Source organism: Anas acuta, chromosome 14 (assembly GCF_963932015.1).
Source record: "Anas acuta chromosome 14, bAnaAcu1.1, whole genome shotgun sequence".
NCBI lineage: Eukaryota > Metazoa > Chordata > Aves > Anseriformes > Anatidae > Anas > Anas acuta.
In genome coordinates, this window is record NC_088992.1 from 11528823 (window position 1) to 11546761 (window position 17939).

The 17939-nt window shown below is 44.1% G+C and overlaps 1 protein-coding gene across 1 annotated transcript in view; it reads left to right on the plus strand.

Moving 5' to 3' along the window:
• The first annotated feature begins 754 nt into the window (after window positions 1–754).
• Window positions 755–17939, plus strand: part of PFDN1 (prefoldin subunit 1) — a 30153-nt gene continuing 12968 nt past the window's right edge. Inside the window, exons 1-3 of the mRNA XM_068697830.1 lie at window positions 755–913; window positions 1079–1245; window positions 14254–14338. Of these exons, the coding sequence (XP_068553931.1) occupies window positions 881–913; window positions 1079–1245; window positions 14254–14338 (285 nt within the window). The 5' untranslated portion in view covers window positions 755–880. The remainder of the gene's footprint in view (window positions 914–1078; window positions 1246–14253; window positions 14339–17939) is intronic.

Below are 17939 nucleotides of genomic sequence, written 5' to 3' on the forward strand. Positions count from 1 at the left end.
CTGCATGGGCTCCTCTCCACGGGCTACAGCTCTGGCCTGGAATCTGCTCCAGGAGGGCTCTCCATGGGCCGCAGCCTCCTCCAGGCCACATCCACCTGCTCCACCGGGGGCTCCTCCACCCATGGGGGGGCTGCAGCGTGGAGATCTGCTCCATGTGGGACCCATGGGCTGCAGGGGGACAGCCTGCTCCACCAGGGGCCTCTCCACAGGCTGCCTGGAGCACCTCTCCCCCTCCTTCCTCACTGACCTTGGCACCTGCAGGGCTGTTTCTCACTCATCTGACTCTACCATCTGCTGTGAAGCATTTTTTTTTTTCTCTTTCTTAACTCTGCTCTCACAGAGGCGTAAATGTTGCTTATTGGCCAGCAGCAGGGCCCTTATCTAACATGGGGCAGCTTCTGGATTCTTCTCACAGAAGCCACCTCTGTGGCCCCGTTACCCAAACCTTGCCACATAAACCTGCTCCTGCTTCTGCTGCGGGACACCCCGACCCACCCCATCCCCTCCCCGCAGCTGCAGCCCTGCTTCTGCGGGCACAAAGCCTTCACTTGCACTCCTGCCTCTAGCTTTAGCTATGGGCACAGCTTTATTTGACCTGTCCCTGTAGCTTCTGGGCTCGGGGACCTTTCCTCAGCCAGCGAGGAGCAGAGCAGCACAGCGAGCGCCTCACGCTTTGCCTGCGCTACCCCGGAGCCGTGCCGCAGCCCGGCACCACCCGAGCTGGTCGCTGGCCCCATTGCTGACCCTAAACACAGCTCCCAATCCCTCTCCTGCCTTATCTTTCCCTGCTCTCCTCCATCCCTCTCCTCTCCCCTCCTCTTCCCCGTCCATCTCCTCTCTCCCCCCCCCTTCCCCCGCGCAGGCGCCGGGCGGGTGGAAGATGGCGGCGCCCGTGGACCTGGAGCTGAAGAAGGTAACGGGCGGCCCGGGGGGGCCCTGCCCAATGCCCCCTGCCCCCTGCCCGCCTCGGGCCGCCCGCATGAGGCAGCGCTTCCCTGCTGGCCCCTTCCCCTCCCTCAGCCCCCGGACCGGCCGCCCCAGCCTCTCCTTGTGTTTGCTCTCCCCCCCCCCCCCGCAGGCTTTCACGGAGCTCCAGGCTAAGGTGATAGACACGCAGCAGAAGGTGAAGCTGGCCGACATCCAGATCGAGCAGCTGAGCAAGACGAAGAAGCACGCACACCTCACCGACACCGAGATCATGATGCTGGTGGACGAGACCCGCATGTACGAGGGCGTGGGCAGAATGTGAGTAGCCCCCGGTGCGAGGCCTGGGCCTCGTGTTCCTCCGTACCGCTGGTAAATGGCTGGTGGGTGCCTCCTTGTAGGCAAGCGAGGTGGCAGCCCGGTGGGTGAGGAGATCTTCGTGGTCTCTGTATGTAAAAGGCCTCCAGGCTGCTGTCTCTTGGGAGAGGTTTCTTCTTGTTATGAAAAATGTGGCAGCTTTCCCAGCCTTCCCTCCCCTCAGGATTCCCTCAGTCTTTCTGGGAGTACAGCAGAGCTTACTGGGGTTTATCAGTCGGGGTTTGCTGCTCTGTGCCTTTAGGAAGGACTGTTAGGAGCCCTCCTGGTACTTCTGCTCGTGTTGGCTTGCTGGCTCTGCTGCTGCCCGTGATAGTTTCGTTTGCCACAACTTTGAATTTTATAATCTCAATTGGCAAAACAAAGTTCTAAGGACAAGCTGCGTTTGTGAGCAGCAAGGGAGGCTCTTTATATATAATTTATATATATATACATATATATGAGGGTAGATAATTCAGGAGTTGTCAACTTTTTTTTTTAGGGCTTTTTTAAAATCTGAAAGTAGAGAGTACTTCTTCAATATGGAGAAATACTTCAAGATTCCTTAAAAGCATGAGTGTATCAATCTGTACAGCAAAGTAATGTTGCTTGTGAATGAGACGGTGTTTCCTTGCTAGCTGAAATGCGTTGTCCTGCTTTCTGCTTCCAGCTTATCAGTAAGAGACACTCACCTTCTTTGTCCCCAAAACCACTTACATTTTCTCTGTGTGCAGCAGCTGTTGGAGTGACAGTCTTTTGGGGAATTTTCTCTTGCTTACCTTTCAATGACCAGATATGTTTTGGTATGCTCTGTGTCACTCGCTAATGCAATGAACTCACACCAGGGACACAAGGCTCTTCCTGGGGCCCACTCCATCCCATCATAGAAAACTTCTGGCTGAAATCTGGGCATTTGGAAAAATTGGTTAAAGGTGTGCTTGAGCAGGAATTAAAATCCAATGGCAGCCTGGCCATTTATATTTCCAAGGAAGTGGTCATTACAGTTGTTTTGTCTTTGTAATCTGTGTTCTACAGAGTGAAATTGGAGACTTAAAAACAAACAACAAAGCAAAACAAACAACAACAAAAACAAACACACACAAAACACCTTGTTGACTTAATTGGCTTGTATGGATATGGGTTTTTACACACCTTTGGGTGCTGGTGATGTCTTCAACACCTGTGATTTGTTTTGCACAGTTTAGCATTATCTCATGTGACCAAAAGAGGCATAGATGTTTTCTGTAAATAATGTTAGAACTCCAGTGGATTTCAGTTATCCAGAAAAGATTGGTGTTGGTGTCAGTATCAGCTCTGGTAATTGGAGCTCTTCTGACAGTTTGCTTGAATAGCTACATTCTTGAAAGTAGGTTTGGTGCTTCTGTTCCTGCACTCAGCTTTTTTTCCTTGTTTTACTTCACTTTTTTTTTCCCTTCCGTCTTCTTTTCTTCTTTAACCCACTGAAACTGCTGCTTAGAATCTGACTTCTGATAATTTTTTTTCTTCAGCTGTGGTAATATGTGGTGTGTGCATGAGGGTAGTACGTGTACTTCTATTGAATGAACTACTCCAGGTCTTTGTGGAAGTGAAAGGTCTGAGGCACAGTAGTGATGTGATGCATCCTGGGAAGAAGTCTGCCTAGTTCTGTATTTGCTGCTGCACTACTTGGACCGTAGTTGTGTGGTTTCTGTGCTCTGAACCTAGAGCCTGAGCCTGCTTCCTTTGTGAGAGGCTTTTCTTGCACCACTAGTGAATGTGAAAGTCCACTTGTTCCAAAACTTGTGTGGGTGAGTTCGTTTTTAGTTCTTATTTAGTTATTATTGCAGTGTGTATAACACGCACAAGCCTCACTGGCCTCCACATGTGGTGCTTGATTTACTTTTACTATAGCTATTTTTGTTTCAACACAAGAAATGTCAGTGCCACATAGTATGAGATGATGAATTGCTGTGTACTGTACATGTCTATGAGGCTAGGATATCATCTGAGTAGTGGCATTGTGCCAAATACATTGCAATTCTCTTACTTCATACTCTTTCGAAAGGCTTGTTACGTAGCCTGAGACAACTACTGCTGTGCTGGACTTCTGCTTAAGCTATTTGTGAACTGATATCATCATACTGCTTTGAGAACTATGCTGAAAGTTTAAGTTTCAGAATCCTGTCTGAATATTCAGACCTTTCCCTTTACATTCTTTAAACTATTAACCTGTACAAGGTTCTTATTTAGAGAAGAAAAATGTCAAGGGCTTATGCGAGGCACAGTGAGGACAGCACTTCAGTTTTTCATGCCATGCCAAAATAGATGCTCAGTTTTGGTTTGACATTGCTTTGTCATCAGTGTTCTCTCATTTGTTGCGGAAATAGACTTAAAAATAAAGTGCAGGAAAGTAAAAATCAAGCAAATACTGCAGCACAACTTTATATTCAAAGTTTTCTGTGAGTATACCATTTTATGGGAACAGCTGTAATGGTGTAGTTTTCATTGTTTCTTCTAAAGGTGACTCAGATTTTTGGTGGAACCATCCACAAGTGAAAGCTGAGGGAGGATTAAACATTCTTGATCATTTGTGAGATTTAAATGCATTCCTGTCTTTAGCATGAGCAATCACTCAGGTGATGACACTTTTTTGGATAGAGCTGCAAGTGCTGATTTTATGTTTTTTTTTTTTGTTGTCCTGTGGATGGGATTGGTGTTAAATTTTACCAGCACAGATCGCTGCAGAATATGGTAGCTGTACCTTCCTGCTCATACTTCAAAAACTCAGAGAAGTGATGGACATGCCAGGCTTAATCCTTATGGTTCAGTTACTAACTATAGGTCAGTCTGTGAAATCCGAGTGGCTCTCTGTTGCCCATCTCTTCAGATAAGGCTTTGTCCAGAGCTCAGCACTGAAGCCCAGCTGCTGAGAGGCTGATGGGTGCTGTAATACTTAAATGAATCGCATGACAAGCATGTCGCTATCAGCCTCTGGCCAATACATAGATTATAAAATTAAATCTTCCTTATCTTGTTCAACATCTTCATTGACAGCCTTGATGAGGGAATAGTGTCCACCCTCAGCAAGTACGCCGATGACACAAAGCTGGGAGGAGTGGCTGACACGCCAGAGGCTGTGCTGCCATCCAGCGAGACCTGGACAGGCTGGAGAGATGGGCAGGGAGAAACCAAATGAGGTTTAACAAGAGCAAGTTCAGAGTCCTGCACCTGGGAAGGAACAACTGCATGTATCAGTACAGGCTGGGGGACGACCTGCTGGAGAGGAGCTCTGAGGAGAAGGAGCTGGGGGTCCTGGTGGACGACAGGTTGGCCATGAGCCAGCAGCGTGCCCTGGTGGCCAAGAGGGACAACGGGATCTTGGCGTGCATTAAAAGGAGCGTGGCCAGAAGGTCAAGGGAGGTGATCCTCCCCCTCTGCTCTGCCCTGGTCAGGCCTCACCTGGAGTACTGGGTCCAGTTCTGGGCTCCCCGGTACAAAAAAGGCAGGGATCTCATGGAGAGTCCAGAGGAGGGCCACAAAGATGATCTGGGGCCTGGAGCATCTCCCCTATGAGGAGAGGCTGAGAGACCTGGGGCTGTTCAGCCTCGAGAAGACTGAGAGGGGATCTCATCAATGTTTACAAATATCTGAAGTGTGGGAGACAGAGGGATTTGGCCAACCTCTTTTCAGTGGTTTGTGGGGACAGGACAAGGGGCAATGGCCACAAGATGGAGCCCAGGAAGTTCCGCACCAACATGCGAAAGAACTTCCTCACGGTGAGGGTGACGGAGCATTGGGACAGGCCGCCCAGGGAGGTTGTGGAGTCTCCTTCTCTGGGCATATTCGAGACCTGTCTGGATGCCTACCTGGGCAACCTGCTCTAGGGAACCTGCTTTGGCAGGGGGGTTGGACCCGATGATCTCTTGAGGTCCCTTCCAACCCCTTCAATTCTGTGATTTTGCTGTTGAAAAAGTCAAGATTTCATTTTCCACAATGTCTAATTAGGTAGAATTAATAATGTGAGAGAAGAGTACCATTGGTATTAGTGGTTCTCAGTTAACTTCTGGTGGTAGAGGTATCGTGGGAGTTCAGACTGCTGGATTCTGCTTCAAGATCAGAAAGGGAGCTTGTTCTGATGGTTCCCTTGCCAGCTTGGCATCTTTTGATGTCTCAAAGATGTTCTTCTTCCCTGTTCCCCCACTTGGTTCTTGATCTTACTCCTGCTGCCCTGGGCTGCTCACTTGTAATCTGGATATTGTGGTCTAGTTATAGCTCTCCTGCCCTGTTGTTCTATGTAATTGCTCCATGACACACTGAAACTTCAGAGAAGAAGAGATTTTCATAGCTTGCATGCAAAATGCTTATCTGCTAAATTCCAGGAAATAGCTGCATTTTTTTTTTTTTTTAACAAAAAAACAACGACAAAAAAAACAGCTTTGACAGAGAACTGGTATAGAATAGACACATCAGATAAGTCAGTGTTTATCAAATGTATACGCAACAGAAGAAAATAGTCTTAAACTATAAATAGTGGCTAGCTTAAAAAATAGCTGCTTTTCTCAGCCTTGCTCAGAACCTCTTGTTTGTGCTCTCCTACCTACCCCGTGAGCATTGTGATAGAAGGTTACTGAGTGAAGGGCTGCAGTTTTTACTTGATGGTTGTCTCCCTTGCCTGGAAATATGTAACTCTTCAGGAGTACATTTGTGTTGGGTCTTTGAGTATGAAATTCAGACAAATCTGTTCCATTTGTATCTTCTTTTTCCATAGTATTTACCTACCTCAGCAGGGGTTCCTACAGAGGAAAGAGCTACCTGGGTAAATGTAAAGGAGATAAAATCTCAACTTAGAAGATAAGAGGCAGAACCAAGACAGACTACTTGTGCAGGCTGCCGTTCTAGATGGGAGAAGAAGTTTGATCTGCTGTGGTCCAGAGGTGTTGTGTTATAATATATCTAATGTATTATAATGCAGGTGCCAGAGCTTTCAAGAAGTCTTGCACTTCAGCGGTTTGGACGTCATATGTTGTGGGGAGCAAGGACATAGTAAGGCACCTTTGTTTTGTCCCAACCTCCAAAAAGGAGAAATCCGGGATCTCTTGTTAAATGCAACAGATTTGTTGCTTCAATGCTACAGGGCTACCTTTGGAAGAACTCTGTACAAGTATTAATTATTTGGGGAAATAGAATAGGTCAGTTGGAAAGGACCTACAGAGAACATTGAGTCCAACTGCTTGACCACTGCAGGGTTAACCAAAAGTTAAAGCATATTATTAAAGGCATTATCCAAACGCCTGCTTTTGTAGCTGGCTGTGCCAAATGCCTGCAAAAATGATGGAAGATGGCTATCTTATTTTTGCACTTAAAATGTCAGTTTCATATTTTGTAACAGCAAAGAACTTCTGCTTGTTTTGACGCTTACTGGATTTCAAGTACTGTATTTTGAGCCTTTTTCCCCCATTCCCCACAGGAAATTTTGAAATCAAGGGTTAGAGTCCCTGTGGGAAATGCTCAGTGTTAAAGCATTTCTTTGAGAAGATAGATCTGTTTCTCTGCTTTAGCACAGGGGTTTAAATTGTGCTTTCCTGTGGCAGATGAAAATGGCCAAATTAGTGGACCAAAGAGGTACTGGAAGAGTCCCTGTTGTGTCCGTGTGGTGCCTGGGAATGCTGTTCCAGATGTGGTACCACTGTGCTGTGTGACAAGCTAGCCTGACACCTAGGGCCCTAGGGCTGGTGGGTGGAGATGCCCAGAGCCCGTTCCCAGTCTGATATGCAGATTTAAATACAGTGTATAAAATTTATTTGGAACAATCTTAATACAAATGATAAATCTAGGTCTGAGCATCCTTTGAGCTAGCTGCCTGCTCTTGTTCAGAATCTGAAAGTAGGAAGATTAAATTAATATCCCCTACTCCAAAACAGTGATGCAAAATACGAGGACTCCAATACTGTGGGATGTGGTTGTATTTTACATAGCTATAATGCAGAGATGCAAGAAACAAAGTGCTTAATTATCTTGAATTTTTGTTTTCTCCAGAACTATGTGCTGAATTGACAGAATGTTTCAGCCAGTTTAAAATAATAATAAAAATTGAGGGGAAAGCAAGCAAACAAACAAACAAAAACAAACAAAAAACACACAAACAAATAATAATAATAATAAAAAAAACACGTACATACTGGGAAGGAATGATTTTTTAAAACAACATAACATCCATCCTTTTTGGTCCACAAATACTAATTCTAAAATGTTTTGTTCTTAGTGATTAGGAAGCTGTAGTGTGATTGTTTTAGTGCTGGCTAATTTAAATTTAGCATCTCGAAATAGGTCTTCTGACTGGAACAGTTATCTTGCATCTACTTCTGTGCTGTTTGCTGTATTGGTTTCTTTGATGTTCTGTTGATTTTTATAGCAGGATTTGTGGTATGCAGGAGTGAAGGCTGTGTTATTTAAGAACCATAAATGGATGCCTGGGTTTTCATTCTCACTCTGGCATTTCAAAAGGAAGATCCTTTTATGTCTGTATTTTCACTTTTGATTTTGTGTGCCCAGGAGGAGAAACAAAGCATTTTTTTTCTTGCATCTGGGTGTGGATTTTCCTTTCAAAAGAGATGAATCCAGATTTTGCTGGTTTTCCTATATAGGTTCTTAGTGAAGGGCTGCTGTTGAGCAGTGTAAATATAAGTTTGCAGAGCACAGCAGTGTTTCCATGTCACTTCATTTACCACTACAAAATTCATCTTTCTGATCACTGAAGTTTTACCAATAGAAAAACTTTTTTTTTTTTTTTAATAGAAATGACTTCAGGATTGGTTGACAAAGACGTTTGTGTTCTTTTGCTTGCTTCTGTTTCCCTAGGTGCCTATTCATTTGATGTTTTTTGTTTGTTTTAGCTGTTCTTCCTTAGAAAATTGGGACATTGTTGAAAATACTGGATGCTTTAGAAGTGGATCTGGACATCCTGTTGTTGGAGGGAATGGCTTTTGTTTTCTGCAGCTTGCAACTTCCAAATTTGGTACAAAATAAACTGCAGACAATCGATTTGAAGTGCGTATGTTAGTAGGTACGTTGTACTCGTTTGAGTTTCCTTTGCTTTAACAAGCTACAGGTCATCTTTGCTACATACTAAAACTTGCTATAAAACAAAAATAGAAGATAAAATTTCTAAACTAGGGATATAGTGAGGAAAAACGATTCATGGAGCTTTTACCATCGTGAACTGCAGTCATGCTTGTGCTGTTTTCCACACGTGGTTTGAATCTCGTCTGTTACTCATTCCTGTATAATTACGAGGAATCTTTTTTTTTAAATTCCATTTATCTTGAACGAGCATTCAGAAAGAATGGATGATGTCCTTTAAAAGCTGACCATGGTAGTATTTTATTATTTTTGGTTGTGCTATATTTAATACACACTTCTTAGAGGTATATTCCTTTTTTTTTTTTTTAAAGAACCAAGTATGAACAATGGTATAATTCTACCATCTAGTTAAGTGTCTGGCAATGCAGAAACTGCTGTTTATGAGCTGTGTTACTATCTTCATTTGAGGTAATGTAATACCCTGTAGCTATTGACACATTTTCTCCCTCCTTCCCCCCCCCCCCCCCCCAAAAAAAAAAAAAGTGAAAAGTCAATGTAAACACGGCCAGAGTTGCAGAACAAAACCCACTGCCCCTCAGCTGGACGAGATGTGTGTTGAGGCTGTGGGGAGTTTAGAGGAAAGCCAACAGTATGGCATTTTTGTTTTCCTTTAGCTCCTTAGAGCAAATAGGTTTATAGCTGACAAATGTTCATCTCAGTAAAAGTTACGCTTCTTGTGGCCTGTGTAAGACTGCCTTTGGGCTGCTGCCAGTGCTGCTAATCCCGTCTTTGTGTTCCCGTGCTGCTGGCTGAGTTTGCACAGGTACTGCTGCCTGCCTGCGGTTCTGCTAGCACCATTCTGCTGCGTCTCTCTCCCAGGTGTCCCCTGGCACCTGGTGCATGCACCTCTCCCTGGGTGCAGCACTGAACCCTACACTAGGATGTGATCATTTGCAATTCTCCCAATAAAAGCTGCGGCATTTGTGTTGCTTTATGCTACGTGCTGCTTTGGCAAGGGGAATAGTTGCATTTAGCTGCACTGACCTAGTGAGACAACTGAGCGTTGAAATAAAAGAAAATGTAGGAAAAGCTTCAACTGCGCTGTTCCAAGTGAGCCTGTTCAGGAGCTACTTAAGGATTCTGATCTGTTGAATGGGAAATTCAAATCAGACTGAAAAATGTGAAGCCCTTAGACATGAAGGGTGGCAGCACCGACTATAATTAGTCATGGCTTTCCTTTTTTGAATTTGCTTGCTTGTCTGATTTGGGACGGGGTAATTCATCTAGGATGACTAAAACTGGAATTTGCTGTGGTCGAAGCCGTGCCTGTTATGAGCTGCATGGGGAATCATTTATAGCAGTGTAAGCAGACCCTGGGAGAGTAAAATGGGACTTCTGGGTGCTTGCAATTGTGAACAGCCGGTTCCTGTTCAATCAAGCTAGATTGCTTGGGATCAGCTCATTGGAAGCCTCTCTTTCATTGGCTTTGAACAGTACTTAAAATGCATTAATCTCCTACTGAGTGTGCTCAAAGCTTGAACAGCAGTGCAAGTTCAGAATTAAAAAGCGTCTTTAAATAGACAAGGGCATGACTGGGCTTAGCCCAACTTCTCTCATGGAGGAGCCTAATGAAAAGGCTTGGTTTCAAGGAGCAGATTCTATCTAAAGCAGCTGTGCAGTGTTACAACATGGCATGGTAGTTTCCTTTGGAAGTACAAGAAAGGTGTTAATATTACAGCTTTGTACAAAGTTGCTATTTTTTTCTGTATCATAGCGAGTTTCTGCATCATGTTTTCCAAATTCAATGGGAACTGCAAAGCTGAAGTTAGAGTGACCCTTCCTGGGAGTTGGAAACCTGAATGAACAGACTTCTAGTTGTGTCGTTCATTGTTATTCTGGCAAAATAGGAACTGGAGCTTTCCTACCAGTAAAACTGCCTCTCTCCAAAGTGCAGTGTAGGGATATACATCAATACAAGGCTGTTTTTACCCTGGTGCCCCACGCAGGTTCTGGAAGCGCTCACAGCAGACCAAAGCAGGATGAGGAGCTTTGCAGCCGTGCTCGCTCCTTCCCTGCAGGTGCTGGGGCTCTGCCCTTGTGCTGCTTGGCCTGAGCCCCAGCACAGGGCTGATGTGTGCAGGGCAGTCGAATGCTCAGACTGTGGCACTGGAGTGATTTCCTGAGCAAAATGCTAGTGCCAGCCCTGCAGGTCCTTCATGTGGCTCCTGGGGGATGTCTGCCTCTTGCAGCCACTGGTGTCCTGTTAAAAACACCTGAATTGTGGTACCTAAGCAAAACATGAAGAGGAGAGAGTGCTTGCGTCTGGGACAGATGCCCGACACCAGAAGTTTCAGACATATGGGCTGAAGGTTGAAGTTGCAAGTAATTGAAAATCGGGGTTCTTAATGGAAAATGTTCACCATGAGCATTGCTGTTACTCCACCTTTAATAACTTTAATAACTTGGATGTCATAGTAAAGGCTGGCTTGTGCTGAACAAACATCTCCATAACCTCATTCATTAGGGGATGGGTATTTCAATATCTAACATGATATTTTAAAGTCAAATAAACAGTACGTTTTGGTGCAAACAAACTGAGTTATGGAATTACTGACACCCTATGAACATCACTCTGTGGGTGTGTGCGTGTGACACAAAGGAGCAGCCAGATGAAGCTGACAGCACTGCTGACCTGTGTAACTGGACCCCGAAGGCCAGGGTGGGAGGGAGTGCTGGATAAACCCTGACAAATGGGGCTTCATATCTAGAGATTTTGAGCTGGGAAGGGTGCGAGATTTCTTCAGAGGGAAACAAACATCTAGTCCCACAGTGTTATAAATTGCTTGCTGTGGCTTAGAGAAACAAAAAGCCCGATGTGGAGCTAGCAGAGGACTCTAGGAAAGAAAATAGAAGCAAGAGGGAATATTTAGAGTGAGGTTTCTCTTTCAGTTCCCTTGTGCTCTATATTTGTTCCGTGCATTGCTCTTTAACAACCAGTAATCACTGGGATACCAGATCACGTAGATACAGATGGTTCAGAAATACTTCCCAGTGTTACAGAGCTGTTTGTGTTGGCAGCCCAGATCTGGCTGAATACGGCTGTCCTCGAGGACCCCAGTCCATAACTTTCTTCTCTGATTTTCATTGTTTGGTTTGGGGCTTTTACTTCTATGTGGGGGTGCTGGCTAAGTATCCAGAGTCGAACATGTTCTGCTCTGTTTTTAGCCATTCCCTTTAAAATGAGTGACCAGATGAGACTTGGTGAATCTGCCCGATATGACCCAGATATTCTTGGTATTATTTAACAACAGGGAAAAAGCTCATGTGGAGAGGATTGTCGTCAAGCTTTGCAATTAACACCATGTTGTTGAGTGTTGTATTCTGAGTCATCGCTTCATGGTTGATATTGTACGTGTCGTGTTCGACAGACCTGCCTGGTGGGTGCTGTGACCTGCTAGCTGCATCTAAGTGAGAAAAGCTTCGTTTCTGTAGGAGGGCACAAGCGACCACAGTTACCTGGAAGATTTTTGCTGCTCATCTTCTGTGGACTCTCAGTACTTAAAAGTCATCCCAAATGAGGGTACAAGCTCCCAGAGCTTGGAGCCCGTTATGATGGACTTGTGGAATGGTCCGTGGAGGAAGTTCTTCAGTTCTTCAGTCCCTGAAGTTGCTGTGTTTGAAAGGCTTGTTCACAAACTCATGCAGGAAGAAATAAATTCTTAAAACCTCCCATGGTTCTTTCATGAATTTAAAAACGCATAAATAACCAAATCTTACAGAATAATGCGACAGTGATAGTGCCTTATTTTCCTGGGTTGGTGAGGGAAAAAAACGATCAAGTTGGTGTTTTAGTTAGAGTAACCAGAATAGTGAAATCCAGGTTAAACTTAAACTCTTGTTTATTACAGGTGCCCTGTGGTTCTTCTTACCTAAAGATCAGAACAAGTACTGTGTTTTTCTGATGGCTGCTGTAAGCCACCGTGTTTCCTTTGGTAAAAACTTTGGCCGAGATCTTCATCATGTGTGTGTTCCAAGCCAGAAGCTAAAACACTGATGAGCCCTTTGAGTCCATACAATGTTGGAAAGTGAAGCCCTGGATTTAAATAGTTAACTGTGGACTTGAACTGCAAGTGATGACAAACTTGTGAAGGATGCTGCTGTCTGAGCCATTTGGTCTGCTTCTGAGCCAGCTTGTGGACCCACACAGGTTCCAGTCCACTGTTTTCTGGCTTAATAAAATCGGAGTTGTATTTGTGTCCAACTGCCCGCTTGGGGCTCGTCAGTGCTAACTTCAGCCATCCAATTTTAATTTGCTGTTGCAAGTCTGCCAGAGCGTTGCAGGAGGCTGGGAGGGGGTTATTTTCCCAGATGACTGCTGTTGACATTTGTAGAACAGGAGTGAAGTCAGCCGCCCGTTTGTTCGAAGTGCCCGTAACCTTTCCAAGCCTGCAGGGATCGCTTCAGTGTCACGTAGCCCTTCAGAGATCTTCCCAGCTGCAGCACGAGGAAAATTGATCAAGCTGTATCAGTTAAGTTTGCTATTTGGGCTGGAGACTTCACTGGAACTAAGGCTGTTGACACTACTCTACAGTTGGGAAGCTGACGAGGAGGTATTCCCTTCTTTGCCCATCTTGAGTTTTAATTTCCAACGTGTTGTACCTACCCACAGTTCTGCTCTCCTGCATTTCAGGAATGGATGTGACAGGCAGTTCTCTTTTTTGCTATCGTGGTGCTGATGCAGAGTAGTCTGTTTTTCAAGCCAAGCAGCAGATACCATTTATACTCAAAGAACATTGTCCAGGCTCTGAGCAAACCCATTAATAATATCATTCCTTCTGGGAGTTGGCACTACCAAATGATCTCAGACTCTTCTGTCGTAGACAAGGAATGCTTTCTGATTTTGCACTGTCTAAAGCTGTTCACGGTAACTGTCCAGGCATGAGCTCGTGTCACCTGGCAAGACGACACTGACCCAAACACTCAGCACTGCTGGGGGGAGACCTCGACCTCATTGGTATGACACAGGGAGGCTCCTTCTAAATCCCCTGAGGGACTTTCTAAGTAGGGAAGGGGCTCATCTCCAGCTTGTACATTCTTTATGTCTGGAAGGAGGGAAAGGCAACCATAGAGGGTTCCTAAAATTTGTCTGAACTTAGTCGTCCTTTACTTCTTTGCGGGATGCCAGTGCCATGTGCTTGGGAGGTGCTTTGGATGCTTTTGGTTCTTCTGAGCACATCAGGCAGCTTTTGCATGCTGTCCAACAGGACACCGTGACTGAGACGTTACAGATGCATCTTTCAAATCCCTTTGGCAATTAAAATGCGGAACAAATAGAAACTAGTGGCTGCAATTGCAGTTAAACAACCATTTCCAACCCTGTAGGAAAACGCTCTGAATTTAGAAAACATGGGAATTTGGAGTTCAGTGAGGGTACATGTTAAAGCTAAGCCCTGAGCAGTAGGAGCTGTGAAAGTTTGAGTGAAGACAGGCGAACCATGTCTCTGTGTTTCTGGTGAAAGCACCTTGCCTTGCAGAAAGCTTTGTTTTTATGGTACAGGTTCATTAAGCTTGCAAGCACTAAAATGGTGATGTATGGCTTTTAGCTGATGAAAGAGGCCTCCTTGATTATACTTCTATCCTATTACATGTTAGACTGTCATTGGTGAAAATGTCTGTGATGGATACTTTATAAAAAAGAAAGACTCCCATTGCTAGTTGTATGCAAAAACTGCTTTCAAATATTCACAGACACTGAATTGGAGAGGGTGATCCGTGTCCGTCCATTTTCTTCCTCCAGAATAATGGGTGAGATCAGTGAGCAAACCATAAAGGCCAGCCTGGTTTCATGGCAGGTGTACAATAGTTAGATGTGTAAACAAATATCCAACATTTGTTTGTCTGTTTTTCCACTTGCAGGTTTATTCTTCAGTCTAAAGGAGTGATTCATAATCAACTCTTAGAAAAACAGAGAATAGCAGAAGAGAAAATTAAGGAATTAGAGGTAAGTTTCTGGCAAGTAAAGATGATGAAAGTCAAATATTGAAGGTCAGCAAAATTGTATCTCTTACATTGCTTGTTTTTAACTAGAACTGTTTATTCTCAAGGATCATAACAGGGGGGAAACATGGGGCTGTTAACAAGTAACCTACAATAATTCCTATCACTTGGTTTCTTTGGTATGTCTACAAACTCACGAGTGTTGCAGAAAAAGCAGATAAAGTTGGTTGTTCACTCTGTGTCCTGATGTGAAAACTGGAGATGAGGGTTTCAAATGAAATTAGTGGGAGTTACGTTTAAAACTAGCTAGAGGATATTTACGTGGTTATTTACAGCAGATAGGTGATATGAAACTCTTTGCCAGTGCTGTGGATATTAGAAGTTTATGTTGGTTTAGGATAATTGCTCAAATCCAAGGAAGGGGAATCCTTTGAGCATTACCAAATATGTAGAAATCGCATCCTGCTCAGGAAGTCTGTGAGCTAAATATGTCTGGAGGCTGGGAAAGTATTAGGAGGAAGTACCATATATGCCTGCCCTTCTCTTACACTCTTCCCTAGGCATCTCTTGTGGCTGCTGTTGAAGGCTGGATGCTAGGGAAGATGGGACCTAGTTTCTGTGACGTGGTCAGAGCACTTTGGTGTTCTTAAGGCAGAGAAGAATATCTGAGATATATAAAGTAGTGTCTGCACAAGTTCCAGCTGTTTGAACAAGTTATCTAGTGAATCTTGAGTATCTTCTAGTGGCTACAAGTTCAGTTTACACTTTGGAGAAGGGCTTCAGACCGTTCTTTTCCAAGGCCAAGGTTATTTTTTTTCTTGTTGCCCCTAAAATAGAATTAATGTAAAACTCTGTTCCTTAGCTTTTGGGGAATGACAGAAAACAAAGACTGATTTGAGTTGAGCTGCTTGTCTAATCTGTTAGTGTTTTGAAGGAGGTGAGTGTGCAGACCAGGTAAGTGGGGGCAAGCAGCAACAGGCAGTAGGTACTCAAACAGGGCTGTGCAGTTCTGTCTCCGTTGTCTCCTACTTACACTACAGCAAAAGTGAAATCGTATTTTTTAAATCTCTTCTTAAATCTAAGCTTGTCTGGGGAGCTGTATGGCAAACACATCACTGCATGCTGTGTTGTGTGTTTTCTGTGTTAGATATTAAAGGGTTTTGTGTTTCTGGTGGCCAGAACCTTTTCTACACAGGGAAAACAAGTACCCCATGGATAGGCCGTATATGTCAGGTCGTGTTAATGCATACGAGGCACAGTCCTTTATATGCTTACGTGATAAAAGTGATTGTATCCTGGCTAATCTGGAACCATTTCAGACACCAGTGGCTTTGAACAAAACCAGCTCTGCAAGTGAAGTTGGAGAACTTCATAGCAGCGTGCCTGCAATTGGAGCTGAGCGGAGTGTGCTTGACAGTTCTGGCTTCTTTCCCCTTCAGCTGTGCATCCCAGTTTCTTCCTGTTCCTGGTGGGGAATGATTTTACCTCCTGAACTTTCAGATTGCTGACTTCTTAGAATGGATGGAATTCTCCCCAAATTACAACCTGTGTCATTCTTACATGCAGCCTTAGAGATGGTTGCTTGCCTCGGGTCTGTGGTTATGGCCACTGAATTGCAGTTCCCAGAAGCAGTGACCCTCTCAAAAGGTGGTAGGGAGTGTGAAGGTGGTTGCTGCATGGATTGTTTTGGTTTGTTTTCTGTTTAACCATAGTTAGTAGGGCTCAGATTGCTAGGTCCTTCTTCAAATCCATCTTTTAACTACTTTTTCCAGCTGTCTGGCACGTTTGTGTAAAGGATATTCCTTAGACTCGGGATTCCCTCAGGAAGAGGATAAAAGTGACAGCTGCTGGAAACTAAGATTTCAGGGGAAATACCTGAGTCCAAGTTAAGAGGGTGCTTATCACAGGAGTAGGGGATTTTGCTGTCCTGAAAACAAGTTGTGACAGAAGCAGGAAAGAATGTGAAACTTTGTGACCTTGTGCTTCCACTACATCATTGTAAAATAAATATCAGAGCAAGATAGCCAGATTAAAACATCGCTCCATCAGTTATTAAAACTGGAAAGATTTTAAAGCTTATGTTTATTTTTTGTATTGTTAACTACCTTATCACTCTTATAGCTCACTTTACATGGTTGGATGAAGCTGGCCAGAGTAATCCTCTGGTATCCACGCAGTGTAGCTGACCCGGTTACTCCTGTAGTGTGAGCTTGAGATAATTATGCACTGTGATTGCAGAGCTATTGCCAAGGTGTTGTGAAACATGCATTTTTCATACAAACCCGAATGTCAGAAATGCTGTCACCGCTAGCTTGGTTCTGGTTCTGGAGGAGCACAGCACAGAAGTCTCAGCTCACAGCTAAACTCTCTGTAAATCTGCCCAGCTGTGTAGTAAGGGGAACTCCTAAGTGATGGCTGTTTATGAAAACACATGCTTTAATCTGCTTTAGAGATGTGAACGGGGTTTTGTGACGTTCACGGTTGTCAAAATGAATTATGAAAACAGAAAAGGGTTTTGCCTTTGGTTTGAAAGCTTTCCTTCTCTTTCCTCAGATGTTTTCTACTGCAAGCAGTGACTGAAGTTACTCTCTTTGCCTTATTCCTCTCTGCTGGGTTTCTCTGCTGTTCAAGTGTTGCGTTGTCTCTTTTATGGCAGCATCACAAATGAGTGTGATACTGCGCAGCAAAGCAGCAGGGAGAACCCAAACTGTCTTTGTACAGAGCTGTGAAAAAAGACTTTGCTGGAATATGTGCTCAGTGTACTCTGTGAGGGGAACTGTGTCACCGTGTCTCTGAAAATGCCCAAAGGGGTACAGATATGTACAAATAAGGGGGTAAATATGTAGTCTGTCAGTTAATCCACAGAAAAAGCAGGGTAGCTTTATCCTATTCCTTCAAGGTAAGGTATGAATGTGTGCGTATATATTCATTTAGCAAACTTAACTTCACAACTTTTGGATAATCCTTTGGAATCTTAATAAATGGCCTAGGCTTGCTTGCAAAATGCACATGCTTGCCTAAAGGCTATGCCAGTGAAGCTTCCAAAAGCCTTGGATCTTGCAGATTGATGGCATAGGCTCATGCACTCGCACGGGAAGCTTTCTGCTTAGCCCCAGCAATTGGTTTTTTCCAGTCCTGATAATATCAAATTCTTGTTGTGTTTCACAGCACAAGGGGTATGTGTAAAATCTATTTTGAAAGCATTCTAAAGGGATGAGCACAGACTCTTTTTAGCTCAGCAATGTTTGTGCAGTATTAAGAGAAAAACCAAGTAATGTTTTTCTTCCCTTGTTTTTAAGGAAACATGATATGTGAGGGGTGGAACAATGCTTTGTTTTAGGAAACGTTATCCGTTTCCATTGTAGGGCTAGATGGATTCTGTTTTTAAATGTGGCATTTTAAAAAGAACAAACTCTGATATTATAAAGACATGGAAAATTGATTCTTCATTAGGGGTGGAGAAAGTGATTATTGCTGTGCGTTTTCTCTGATAATATCTGATAATCCCCCTCTCTCCTGCTATATTGAGCATGTTTAGTTGTCAGGCGTTGTCAGACTAAATTTCTAAAAATAACAAATAGGGGGGAGGCTGTGCTGGGCAGCTT